The sequence below is a fragment of the Heterodontus francisci genome, chromosome 49, assembly GCF_036365525.1.
Source record: "Heterodontus francisci isolate sHetFra1 chromosome 49, sHetFra1.hap1, whole genome shotgun sequence".
NCBI lineage: Eukaryota > Metazoa > Chordata > Chondrichthyes > Heterodontiformes > Heterodontidae > Heterodontus > Heterodontus francisci.
Window position 1 is genome coordinate 15,022,673 of NC_090419.1, and position 15,424 is coordinate 15,038,096.

Genomic DNA, 15,424 nt, shown 5'->3' on the forward strand with positions numbered 1-15,424 from the left:
GTGTAGATAGAAACGAAACTATTTCCGCTGGGTGAGGAGTCTTGGACTAGGGGGTGGGGTCTAAAAATTAAAGCCAGTCCTTTCAGGAGGGAAATTAGGAAACACTTCTACTCACAAAGGGTGGGAGAAGTTTGGAACTCTCTCCCGCAAGTGGGAATCGATGCTGGATCAATTAATGTTAAATCTGCAAGATTGGTGGATTTTTGTCAACCAATGGTATTAAAAGGGATATGGAGTTAGGTCACAGGTCACTGAATAGTGGAATGGGCTCAGGAAAGCACGGGTGGGGGGGGGGGAGAGGGAGAAATTATCGTGGTTGGTGGAGCAGGGCGGGGGTTGCGAGTCCGGAGGAAGGAGAGTGGGGAGGTGTGGAGTGCCGCGCCCGCCCGACATAAAGGATGCACGCAAGAGGGCAACAAGGCCCAACACAAGCCTCTGGGCCTACGTACGTGCAAATTGGCCCCACTCCAGCAAAGTGCTGACGAGTGTTTTTCTTTTTAAAGAAAAAATTTGATTGCGTGAGAGCTGCAGTGGCTGCAGGAGAGAAGAGCATAAAATCAAAGGGGGGGGGGGGTGGGGAAGTCTATTTTGGAAAGAGGCGCGTTGCTTGTCACAGAAACGGGCTGGATTTGCACACAAGTGCCTTCACACCTGGGGAGGCCTTGACGCCCAAACAGCAGTTTTTCATGCAGAGCGCTTCTCATCAGATGCTTTTTCGTGCGCAGAGGATAAGGCATACCACAGAGGCTCAACAGAAGCATCGCCAAATTCATCAGCTAGCGAAGCCGAGGAGGACCCTGGACGACGCAGTGAAGGTTTCTGCATTTCTATAGCGCCTCGCACCGCCTCAGCTCATCCCCAAGTGCTTCACAGCCAACGAAGGGACTTTTCCTCTTGAGGCGTGCTCACTGTCGTCACGCAGGAAACACGGCGGCCAATTAACGCACAGCAAGATCCCACAAACTGCAATGTGATACTGACCCAGATCATCTGTTTTTAGTGCTGTCGGTTGAGGGATTAATATTGGCCCCAGGATATGGGGGGGTGGGGTGGGGGGGGGGGGGGTGGAAGAACTCTGCACGCCCCCGAACCCCACTCGTCTTCTAATAGTGGCCAGAACACGTGTTACGTCTGCCTGAGGGAACAGACAGGGCCTCGGGTTGGTTGCATCCCAAAAGATGGCACCTCCAACAGTGCGGCACTCCCTCAGTACTGCCCCTCAAACAGTGCGGCGCTCCCTCAATACTGCCGCTCCAACACTGCGGCGCTCCCTCAGTACTGACCCTCCGACAGTGCGGCGCTCCCTCAGTACTGCCCCTCCGACAGTGCGGCGCTCCCTCAGTACTGCCCCTCCAACAGTGCGGCGCTCCCTCAATACTGCCCCTCCAACACTGCGGCGCCTCCTCAGTAACGCACCTCCGACAGTGCGGCGCTCCCTCAATACTGCCCCTCCAACACTGCGGCGCTCCCTCAGTACTGACCCTCCGACAGTGCGGCGCTCCCTCAGTACTGCCCCTCCAACAGTGCGGCGCTCCCTCAATACTGCCCCTCCAACACTGCGGCGCATCCTCAGTAACGCACCTCCGACAGTGCTGCGCTCCCTCAGTACTGACCCTCCGACAGTGCGGCGCTCCCTCAATACTGCCCCTCCAACACTGCGGCGCTCCCTCAGTAACGCACCTCTGACAGTGCGGCGCTCCCTCAGTACTGACCCTCCGACAGTGCTGCGCTCCCTCAATACTGCCCCTCCAACACTGCGGCGCTCCCTCAGTAACGCACCTCTGACAGTGAGGCGTCCCCTCAGTTCCTGCACTGAAGGTGTCAGTCTGGAGATTTGTGCTCCAGTATCTGCAATGGGACTTGAATCCATCATCTCCTGACTCCGAGGTGCGATCACCCCTCTATCTTTCATACTTGAGCTAACACGAGCTCAGTTTATGCAACCTGTCCTCCTAATTTAACCCCCTCAACGCCGGTATTGCTCCGCTGAATCTGCACTGCATCCCTGCAATCTGCTTTGAGGTGCAGTGTTTGTGTTCTGTCGAGAGATCGACAGCCTGAAACACTCTGTCATTTTCTCTCCCCATAGTTTGCTGCCTGACTTGCTGATTGCTTCCTGCACTTTTCTGTCTTAATTTCACATCTCTCTGAGGTGCCACAGTACAGAGCTAGGAGGTGCTTGAAGACGCAGAGTTTCAATGGCTCCTGTCTTAGCTCACAGTGGGTGGGGTGGGGGGGAGGGTTGGGTCGGGGGTCAGTCTCGGTGTTCAGATCATTGAAGGCAGAGGACTGGCGACGAGGAGAGGGTCGCCAGCCTCAGGAGAGGTTGGTTGGTGTGAGAGAATATTGTATCCAGTATGCCGCTAAGGGGCCTTCACAGGAGCAACTCTGACCCCGAACCACATGAGGAGAGATCAGGGACAGGCCCCCAAAAGCTTGGTCAAAGCGGTCAAGTTTTAAGGAGCGTCTGAAAGGAGTAGAGAGAGAGAGAGAGAGAGAGGCGGAGAGTTTTAGGGAGGGAATTCTAGAGTTCAGGGCCCCCAGGCAGCTGAAGGCACGGCGGCGAATGGTGGAGCGATGGGAATCGGGGGGATGGGCAAAAGGTCAGAACTGGAGGAACGCAGAGATCTCGGAGGGTTGTAGAGACTGGAGGGGACAGTGTAGAGGGAGCTTTACTCTGTATCTAACCCCGTGCTGTACCTGTCCTGGGAGTGTTTGATGGGGGACAGTGTAGAGGGAGCTTTACTCTGTATCTAACCCCGTGCTGTACCTGTCCTGGGAGTGTTTGATGGGGACAGTGTCGAGGGAGCTTTACTCTGTATCTCACCCCCGTGCTGTACCTGTCCTGGGAGTGTTTGATGGGGACAGTGTCGAGGGAGCTTTACTCTGTATCTAACCCCGTGCTGTACCTGTCCTGGGAGTGTTTGATGGGGGACAGTGTAGAGGGAGCTTTACTCTGTATCTAACCCCGTGCTGTACCTGTCCTGGGAGTGTTTGATGGGGACAGTGTCGAGGGAGCTTTACTCTGTATCTAACCCCGTGCTGTACCTGTCCTGGGAGTGTTTGATGGGGACAGTGTCGAGGGAGCTTTACTCTGTATCTAACCCCGTGCTGTACCTGTCCTGGGAGTGTTTGATGGGGACAGTGTCGAGGGAGCTTTACTCTGTATCTCACCCCCGTGCTGTACCTGTCCTGGGAGTGTTTGATGGGGACAGTGTAGAGGGAGCTTTACTCTGTATCTAACCCCCGTGCTGTCCCTGTCCTGGGAGTGTTTGATGGGGACAGTGTAGCGGGAGCTTTACTCTGTATCTAACCCCCCGTGCTGTACCTGTCCTGGGGAGTGTTTGACGGGGGGAGAGTGTGGAAGGAACGTCTGATTGCAGAGTCCTTTTATCAGTGTATAGATTGCAGGAATTACCCCTCCCAACAGTGCCTACTGGGAATGGCTGTTGGGAATTTGGGGTTGGGAGTCTTGGGCTCCTCACAAGTGGTGGCGTAATTTGAGGCTTCTGTGCAGGAGTGATGATGCAACTTGTAAACAGCTCTCCCTTAACGCTGCGTGGAAATACTTCAGGCTGTGGCTCCCGAGATTTATTTTAAGCAGGTTAAAAGCGTGGTTTAAAAACACAGGGCCCAGAGTAACGTTTCCCGGACCCCTGCACCACTTGCCCCGCTGCTCTCACCTCACAACCATTTCAAAGCTCACAGGCGATTTGAAATTATCAGGTGGGTAAAATAAGGACAGAAGGGGAGGCCATTCAGCCCCTCGGGCCTGCTCTGCCATTCAACAAGATCGCAGCTGATCTACCTCAACTGCCCCTTCCCGCACTAACCCCATCCCTCAATTCCCAAAAATCTAACAATCTCAGTCTGAAAAATATTCAACGATTGAGCATCCACTGCCCTCTGAATTCCGAAGATTCACAACCCTCCGAGTGAAGAGGTTGCTCCTCATCGCAGAAAAAGGGAGAGGGGGGGCCATTGCCCGCTCATGCCCAACGAGCAACTACGAAGTGTGACGCCTCCCTGCAGTTGAACAGCCTGCCGACTGTCCCTCGAAGGCCTGAAAACATCAGACGACTCGGCCAGTGCCACGAGGAGCAGAATTGGAGAATGGGGGAGCGGAGTGGGGTGGGGGGGGGGGGGGGCGGTGGGTGGGGGGGTGGTGTGGAAAGATTGAGAGACTGGAGAAGACAAGAATGTGCAGGGGACCTGCTGTCACACACCACGCCCCCTCGCCACCCAGGACAATTGGACCTACCTACGAAGCCACACTTGGGAGCTAATGCTTACACCAGCATTAAAACAGAGACACACACACATAGACGCACAAACAGAGACAGACACAGAGAGAGACACACAGAGAGAGACACACAGAGAGAGGCACAAACAGAGGCACAAACAGAGACACACACACATAGACGCACAAACAGAGACACACACACAGAGACGCACAGAGAGAGACACACAAAGAGAGGCACACAGAGAGAGGCACAAACAGAGGCACAAACAGAGACGCACACAGAGACGCACACAGAGACGCACACAGAGACGCACACACAGAGACGCACACACAGAGACGCACACACAGAGACGCACAAACAGAGACGCACAAACAGAGACGCACAAACAGAGACGCACACACAGAGACGCACACACAGAGACAAACAGAGACGCGCACACAGAGACGCGCACACAGACACGCGCACACAGACACGCGCACACAGACACGCGCACACAGACACGCGCACACAGACACGCGCACACAGACACGCGCACACAGACACGCGCACACAGACACGCACAAACAGACGCACACACAGAGACGCACACACAGAGACGCACACACAGAGACGCACACACAGAGACAAACAGAGACGCGCACACAGAGACGCGCACACAGAGACGCGCACACAGACACGCGCACACAGACACGCGCACACAGACACGCGCACACAGACACGCGCACACAGACACACACACACAGACACACACACACAGACGCACACACAGAGACGCACAAACAGAGACGCACAAACAGAGACGCACACAGACACACAGAGACACAAACAGAGACACAAACAGAGACACAAACAGAGACACACAAACAGAGACGCACAAACAGAGACGCACAAACAGAGACACACAAACAGAGACACACAAACAGAGACGCACACACAGAGACGCACACACAGACACACAAACAGAGACGCACACACAGAGACGCACACACAGAGACGCACACACAGAGACGCACACACAGAGACGCACACACAGAGACGCACACACAGAGACAAACAGAGACGCGCACACAGACACGCACACAGACACGCGCACACAGACACGCGCACACAGACACGCGCACACAGACACGCGCACACACACGCGCACACAGACACGCGCACACAGACGCACAAACAGAGACGCACACACAGAGACGCACACACAGAGACGCACACACAGAGACGCACACACAGAGACGCACACACAGAGACAAACAGAGACGCGCACACAGACACGCGCACACAGACACGCGCACACAGACACGCGCACACAGACACACGCACACAGACACACGCACACAGACACACACACAGACACACACACAGACACACACACAGACACACACACACACACAGAGACGCACAAACAGAGACGCACACAGACACACAGAGACACAAACAGAGACACAAACAGAGACACACACAGAGACACAAACAGAGACGCACAAACAGAGACGCACAAACAGAGACGCACAAACAGAGACACACAAACAGAGACGCACAAACAGAGACGCACAAACAGAGACGCACACACAGACACACAAACAGAGACGCACAAACAGAGACGCACAAACAGAGACGCACAAACAGAGACGCACAAACAGAGACGCACAAACAGAGACGCACAAACAGAGACAGACACAGAGAGAGACACACAGAGACGCACACAGAGACGCACACAGAGACGCACACAGAGACGCCCACACAGAGACGCCCACACAGAGACGCCCACACAGAGACGCCCACACAGAGACAGACACAGAGACGCACACACAGAGACGCACACACAGAGACGCACACACAGAGACGCACACACAGAGACGCACACACAGAGACGCACAGAGACAGACACAGAGACGCACACACAGAGACGCACACACAGAGACGCACACACAGAGACGCACACACAGAGACGCACACACAGAGACAAACAGACACGCGCACACAGACACGCGCACACAGACACGCGCACACAGACACGCGCACACAGACACGCGCACACAGACACGCGCACACAGGCACGCGCACACAGACACGCGCACACACACAGACGCACACACACAGACGCACACACACAGACGCACACACACAGACGCACACACACAGACGCACACACACAGACGCACAAACAGAGACGCACAGAGACGCACAAACACAGACGCACACACACAGACACACACACACAGACACACACACAGACACACACACACAGACACACACACACAGACACACAGACACACACACACAGACACACACACATAGACACACAGAGACGCGCACACATAGACGCACAAACAGAGACGCACAGAGACGCACAAACAGAGACGCACAAACAGAGACGCACAAACAGAGACACAAACACACACACAAACACACACACACACACAAACACACAAACAGAGATACACACACACACAGACACACACACATAGACACACACACATAGACGCACAAACAGAGACACAAACACACACACACAGACGCACACACATAGACGCACACACAGACATGCACACACAGACATACGCACACACAGACACGCACACACAGACACGCACACACAGAGACACACACACAGAGACACACACACACACACATATACAGACACACATATACAGACACACACACACAAACACACAAACAGAGATACACACACACACAGACGCACACACAGACGCGCGCACACAGACGCACACACAGACGCACACACAGACGCACACACAGACGCACACACAGACGCACACACAGACGCACACACACAGGCACACAGAGACGCACACAGAGACGCACAAACAGACACACAGAGACGCACAAACAGAGACACGCACAGAGACGCACAAACAGAGACGCGTACACAGACACGCAAACAGACACGCAAACAGACACGCAAACAGACACGCAAACAGACACGCAAACAGACACGCACACACAGAGACACACACACAGAGACAAACAGAGACGCACACACAGACACGCGCACACAGACACGCGCACACAGACACGCGCACACAGACACGCGCACACAGACACGCGCACACAGACACGCGCACACAGACGCACACACAGACGCACACACAGACGCACACACAGACGCACACACAGACACGCGCACACAGGCGCACACACAGACACACACACAGACACACACACAGACACACACACAGACACACACACAGACACACACAGACACACACAGATACGCACACAGAGACGCACACAGAGACGCACACAGAGACGCACACAGAGACGCACACAGAGACGCACACAGAGACGCACAAACAGACACACAGAGACGCACGCACAGAGATGCGCAAACAGAGACGCGTACACAGACACGCAAACAGACACGCAAACAGACACGCACACAGACACGCACACAGACACGCACACAGACACGCACACAGACACGCACACAGACACGCACACAGACACGCACACACAGAGACGCACACACAGAGACAAACAGAGACGCACACACAGACACGCGCACACACACAGACACACACAGACACACACAGATACGCACACAGAGACGCACACAGAGACGCACACAGAGACGCACAAACAGACACACAGAGACGCACAAACAGAGACACACACAGAGACGCGCAAACAGAGACACGCAAACAGACACGCAAACAGACACGCAAACAGACACGCAAACAGACACGCACACACAGACACGCACGCACAGAGACGCACGCACAGAGACGCACGCACAGAGACGCACAAACAGAGACGCACAAACAGAGACGCACAAACAGAGACGCACACACAGAGACACGCACAGAGACACGCACAGAGACACGCGCAGAGACACGCAGAGACACGCAGAGACACGCACAGAGACACGCACAGAGACACGCACAGAGACACACGCACAGAGACACACGCACAGAGACACACGCACAGAGACACACGCACAGAGACACACGCACACACAGACGCACAGAGACGCACAAACAGAGACACGCACAGAGACACGCACAGAGACACGCAGAGACACGCAGAGACACGCAGAGACACGCACACAGACACGCACAGAGACACGCACACAGACACGCACACAGACACGCACACAGACACGCACACAGACACGCACACAGACACGCAGAGACACACAGAGACACACAAACAGAGACACAAACAGAGACACACACAGAGACACACACAGAGACACACACAGACACACACACAGACACACACACAGACACACACACAGACACACACACACACAGAGACACACACAGAGACACACACAGAGACACACAAACAGAGACACACAAACAGAGACACACACAGGCACACAGAGGCACACACAGACACACAAACAGAGGCACACACAGACACAGAGGCACACACAGAGACACACAGACAGACACACAAACACAGACACACAGACACACACACAGACACACACACAGACACACACACACAGACACACACACACAGACACACACACACAGACACACACAGACACACACAGACACACAGACACACAGACACACACACACAGAGGCACACACAGACACACAAACAGAGGCACACACAGACACAGAGGCACACACAGAGACACACAGACAGACACACAAACACAGACACACAGAGACACACAGACACACACACAGGCACACACAGACACACACAGACACAAACAGAGACACACACACACACAAACAGAGACACACAAACAGACACACACACACACACACACACACAGAGGCACACACAGACGCAGAGACACACACACAAACAGAGACACACACACAAACAGAGACACACGCACACACAGACACACACGCAGAGCCACACAGACACACAGAGACGCACAGAGACACACAGAGACAGACACAGACAGACACAGACAGACACAGACAGACACAGACAGACACACACAAACAGAGACACACACAAACAGAGACACACACAAACAGAGACACACACGAATGCAGTTAAAACCCACGTTGCATCTACATTTCCACCTCCACTGCAATAAGGTGGCATCTACTCTCCTTGTTGGGGGGGGGGGGTTTCCGGAAAATACACACAGACATTTCTCTTCCAAGTCAGAAGACTGCCCAGGTCCTGCTGATCTGGACCCGTGCACAGTGCAAACACCAAGCTCGCTGGGATCAGGATCTGTTAAGCATGCATTTTGTTGACAGCATTTTAAACATAAGCAAACTGCGTTGTTTCTGCAGTGATGTTAATCACACAAGATAACAAGGATTAACAGGGTTTTTAAATATTCTACCCTGCACAAACACACATATGTAAGGGCAGAACTGACAGCTGCCAGGTCTGTGTAGGATGGCACAGCGGTTAACCCATCATGTTCCCTCTCTCTCTCTCGCTCGCTCCACATGGTAGGCAGGCAAATGGTGTCAGAAATCCTGCTTCAGTTCACCAAGACAGTGATACCCAGAGTACAGGATAGTCGGCATGCTGGCGAGACATTATCCTGTTCCCCCTACCCCCGAATCTCTATCTCCTCTGTGAAGGAGGGGACGGGGGGGGGATCTACCCAGGACTTAGGAGAGGGTGGGGGAAGAGGAGCGGGAGGGACCCAGGACAGGGGTGACGGGGGAAGAGATGGGGGAGGGGGAGGGGAAGGGATGTGGGGGGGGGGGGGGAAGAGTGAGTGATGGGAGATGTGGAGAGAGATGTTGGGGGGGGGGGATCTGAGAGCGCACAGTACAAAGCAGGGGAGATGGGGATCTGGGGGTGAGAGGGGAGAGGGACACAGGAATATGGAGGAGGAGGGGAACATGGGGGAGGGATGAAAACAGAACAAGACTGGATACAGGGAAGGGGAGGGGAGGGCGATACATGGAGGGGGATATGGGGAGGAGTGATACGGAGGAGTGGAGGGAGGGGGATATGGGGAGGAGGGGGATATGGGGAGGAGGGGGATATGGGGAGGAGGGGGATATGGGGAGGAGGGGACGAAGGGGGTTATGGGTGAGGGGAGGGAGGGGGTGTACGGTGAGAGGAGGGAGAGAGATACAGTGAGGGGAGGGATGGGGATAGAGTGAAGGGAGGGATGGGGATACAGTGAGGGGAGGGAGGGGGATACAGTGAGGGGAGGGAGGGGGATACAGTGAGGGGAGGGAGGGGGATACAGGGAGGGGATATACGGGGAGGGGAGGGAGGGAGGGGGCGGAGGGAGAGGGGATACGGGGAGGGGATACGGGGAGGGGAAGTGGGGAATACTGGGAAGGGAGGAGGAGAGGGCAGGGGGATACGAGGAGGGGGACACAGCGAGGGGACAGACGGAGAGGGGAGGGAGGAGGTATAGAAGGATACGGGTAGGGGGTAGGAGAGAGGGGAAATACGGAGGAGGGGAGGGAGGGATACAGGGAAGGGGAGGGGAGGAATGGAGTGGGAGGGGAGGAGGAATACGGGATCAGCAAACAACAACAGAAAGGCCGCTGACCCACCTCCCCCCCCGCCCACCGCCATTCCACCACACCCAACCCCTCACTCCCAGGCGGGCGACAGAACATTAACCATCAGAACCCGGCGCGAAACGCTGAGAGGTCACTGCCCCACCACCAAAACAAAAACCCACCAGCAACCCCCCCACCCCCCCACCCAAAATCCCTTACCTGTTCCGCTGCGGGGTAGCAGGCGGGCTGCTGGCGCCGTCGGCGGGCAGGCTGGCGATGCCCCCCCTGGGCGACTGGACGGGGGCGGCCGCGGTGGGCGCAGCCCCGCAGGCGGTGGGCGAGGGCGCGGGCAGGGCTGGCGCGGCCCCCGGAGCGGGCGCTGCCCCCGGTGCCGCCCCCCTGTCGGGCACAGCCAGGGCACAGGGGCCAGCCTCGCCCCCTGCCTTGCGCAGGCTGCGGTTCTCCACGCTCAGCCTCTCCAGCTGCAACTCCAGCTCCTCAATGCGGCGCCTCTGGTTCTCCAGCAGCTTCTGCTGGGTCTCGATGATGTTGTTCAGCTCCAGCAGGTACTCCACGGCTCGGTTCGGGCTGTCGGGACTCCCTTCCATCCCTGCAAGAGCCAAATCCACCCCCCCCCCACCACCCCACCCCAGCGATGCAAAGATTGTCTTTTAAATAGAGGGGCAAAAAAAAAAACACACACACACACTGGGACAGATCAATTGCCCCCCGTCTTACTGCATCCTATTGCACAGCATCAGCGCTTCTCTTGCCTCCTCTCCGCCATTTGCGAGCTGTTACATGTCACCGAGAGCGTCAGCAGCCCCGACAGGACAGCAAATACACTGCACTCACTAGAAGATTCATCAGGAGGAAAGGACACGGTGTGTTCCCGGCGCTATAATACACTGGGAACACCAGGAATCAACTACACTGAGTAAAAGATTCATCAGGAGTAAACTACACTGTGTACAAGGAATAAACTGCACTGAGTATAAAATTCATCAGGAGTAAACTACACTGTGTACAAGGAATAAACTGCACTGAGTATAAAATTCATCAGGAGTAAACTACACTGTGTATCAGGAATAAACTGCACTGAGTATAAAATTCATCAGGAGTAAACTACACTGTGTACAAGGAATAAACTACACTGAGTATAAAATTCATCAGGAGTAAACTACACTGTGTACAAGGAATAAACTGCACTGAGTATAAAATTCATCAGGAGTAAACTACACTGTGTACCAGGAATAAACTACACTGAGTATAAAATTCATCAGGAGTAAACCACACTGTGTACAAGGAATAAACTGCACTGAGTATAAAATTCATCTGGAGTAAACTACACTGTGTACAAGGAATAAACTGCACTGAGTATAAAATTCATCAGGAGTAAACTACACTGTGTACAAGGAATAAACTGCACTGAGTATAAAATTCATCTGGAGCAAACTACACTGTGTACAAGGAATAAACTACACTGAGTATAAAATTCATCAGGAGTAAACTACACTGTACCAGGAATAAACTGCACTGAGTATAAAATTCATCAGGAGTAAACTACACTGTGCATCAGGAATAAACTGCACTGAGTATAAAATTCATCAGGAGTAAACTACACTGTGTACCAGGAATAAACTGCACTGAGTATAAAATTCATCAGGAGTAAACTACACTGTGTACCAGTAATAAACTGCACAGAGTATAAAATTCATCAGGAGTAAACTACACTGTTCATCAGGAATAAACTGCACTGAGTATAAAATTCATCAGGAGTAAACTACACTGTGTACCAGGAATAAACTACACTGAGTATAAAATTCATCTGGAGTAAACTACACTGTGTACCAGGAATGAACTACACTGAGTATAAAATTCATCAGGAGTAAACTACACTGTGCACCAGGAATAAACTGCACAGAGTATAAAATTCATCAGGAGCAAACTACACTGTGTGCCAGGAATAAACTGCACTGAGTATAAAATTCATCAGGAATAAACTACACTGTTCATCAGGAATAAACTGCACTGAGTATAAAATTCATCAGGAGTAAACTACACAGTGTACCATGAACAAATGCACTGAGTATAAAATTCATCAGGAGTAAACTACACTGTGTACCAGGAATACACTGCACAGAGTATAAAATTCATCAGGAGCAAACTACACTGTGTGCCAGGAATAAACTGCACTGAGTATAAAATTCATCAGGAGTAAACTACACTGTGTGCCAGGAATAAACTGCACTGAGTATAAAATTCATCAGGAATAAACTACACTGTTCATCAGGAATAAACTGCACTGAGTATAAAATTCATCAGGATTAAACTACACTGTGTACCAGGAAGAAACTGCACTGAGCATAAATTCATCAGGAGTAAACTACACTGTGTGCCAGGAATAAACTGCACTGAGTATAAAATTCATCAGGAATAAACTACACTGTTCATCAGGAATAAACTGCACTGAGTATAAAATTCATCAAGAGTAAACTACACTGTGTACCAGGAATAAACTGCACTGAGTATAAAATTCATCAGGAATAAACTACACTGTTCATCAGGAATAAACTGCACTGAGTATAAAATTCATCAGGAGTAAACTACACTGTGTACCAGGAATAAACTGCACTGAGTATAAAATTCATCAGGAATAAACTACACTGTGTACCAGGAATAAACTGCACTGAGTATAAAATTCATCAGGAGTAAACTACACTGTGTACCAGGAATAAATGCACTGAGTATAAAATTCATCAGGAGTAAACTACACTGTGTACCAGGAATAAACTGCACAGAGTATAAAATTCATCAGGAGCAAACTACACTGTGTGCCAGGAATAAACTGCACTGAGTATAAAATTCATCAGGAATAAACTACACTGTTCATCAGGAATAAAATGCACTGAGTATAAAATTCATCAGGAGTAAACTACACTGTGTACCAGGAATAAACTGCACTGAGTATAAAATTCATCAGGAATAAAAGGCACTGAGTATAAAATTCATCAGGAGTAAACTACACTGTGTACCAGGAATAAACTGCACTGATTATAAAATTCATCAGGAGTAAACTACACTGAGTAAAACATTCATCAGGAGTAAACTACACTGAGTATAAAATTCATCAGGAGTAAACTACACTGAGTAAAAAATTCATCAGGAGTAAACTACACTGAGTAAAACATTCATCAGGAGTAAACTACACTGAGTATAAAATTCATCAGGAGTAAACTACACTGTGCATCAGGAATAAACTGCACTGAGTATAAAATTCATCAGGAGTAAACTACACTGAGTATAAAATTCATCAGGAGTAAACTACACTGTGTACCAGGAATAAACTACACTGAGTATAAAATTCATCAGGAGTAAACTACACTGTGTACAAGGAATAAACTGCACTGAGTATAAAATTCATCAGGAGTAAACTACACTGTGTACCAGGAATAAACTACACTGAGTATAAAATTCATCAGGAGTAAACTACACTGTGTACAAGGAATAAACTGCACTGAGTATAAAATTCATCTGGAGTAAACTACACTGTGTACAAGGAATAAACTGCACTGAGTATAAAATTCATCAGGAGTAAACTACACTGTGTACAAGGAATAAACTGCACTGAGTATAAAATTCATCTGGAGCAAACTACACTGTGTACAAGGAATAAACTACACTGAGTATAAAATTCATCAGGAGTAAACTACACTGTGTACCAGGAATAAACTGCACTGAGTATAAAATTCATCAGGAGTAAACTACACTGTGCATCAGGAATAAACTGCACTGAGTATAAAATTCATCAGGAGTAAACTACACTGTGTACCAGGAATAAACTGCACTGAGTATAAAATTCATCAGGAATAAACTACACTGTTCATCAGGAATAAACTGCACTGAGTATAAAATTCATCAAGAGTAAACTACACTGTGTACCAGGAATAAACTGCACTGAGTATAAAATTCATCAGGAATAAACTACACTGTTCATCAGGAATAAACTGCACTGAGTATAAAATTCATCAGGAGTAAACTACACTGTGTACCAGGAATAAACTGCACTGAGTATAAAATTCATCAGGAATAAAAGGCACTGAGTATAAAATTCATCAGGAGTAAACTACACTGTGTACCAGGAATAAACTGCACTGATTATAAAATTCATCAGGAGTAAACTACACTGAGTAAAACATTCATCAGGAGTAAACTACACTGAGTATAAAATTCATCAGGAGTAAACTACACTGAGTAAAAAATTCATCAGGAGTAAACTACACTGAGTAAAACATTCATCAGGAGTAAACTACACTGAGTATAAAATTCATCAGGAGTAAACTACACTGTGCATCAGGAATAAACTGCACTGAGTATAAAATTCATCAGGAGTAAACTACACTGAGTATAAAATTCATCAGGAGTAAACTACACTGTGTACCAGGAATAAACTACACTGAGTATAAAATTCATCAGGAGTAAACTACACTGTGTACAAGGAATAAACTGCACTGAGTATAAAATTCATCAGGAGTAAACTACACTGTGTACCAGGAATAAACTACACTGAGTATAAAATTCATCAGGAGTAAACTACACTGTGTACAAGGAATAAACTGCACTGAGTATAAAATTCATCTGGAGTAAACTACACTGTGTACAAGGAATAAACTGCACTGAGTATAAAATTCATCAGGAGTAAACTACACTGTGTACAAGGAATAAACTGCACTGAGTATAAAATTCATCTGG

General features: G+C 50.5%; 1 protein-coding gene across 1 annotated transcript; it reads right to left on the reverse strand.

Moving 5' to 3' along the window:
* Positions 1-2,070: 2,070 nt before the first annotated feature.
* On the reverse strand, positions 2,071-6,979 carry LOC137358380 (keratin-associated protein 10-6-like; the record flags this gene model as incomplete). The annotated part of the gene is made up of 4 exons (XM_068024320.1): positions 2,071-2,315; positions 4,976-5,154; positions 5,581-5,726; positions 6,338-6,979. Coding segments are annotated over 4 exons (1,212 nt in total), but the record flags the coding sequence as incomplete, so codon positions are not given.
* Positions 6,980-15,424: the final 8,445 nt, after the last annotated feature.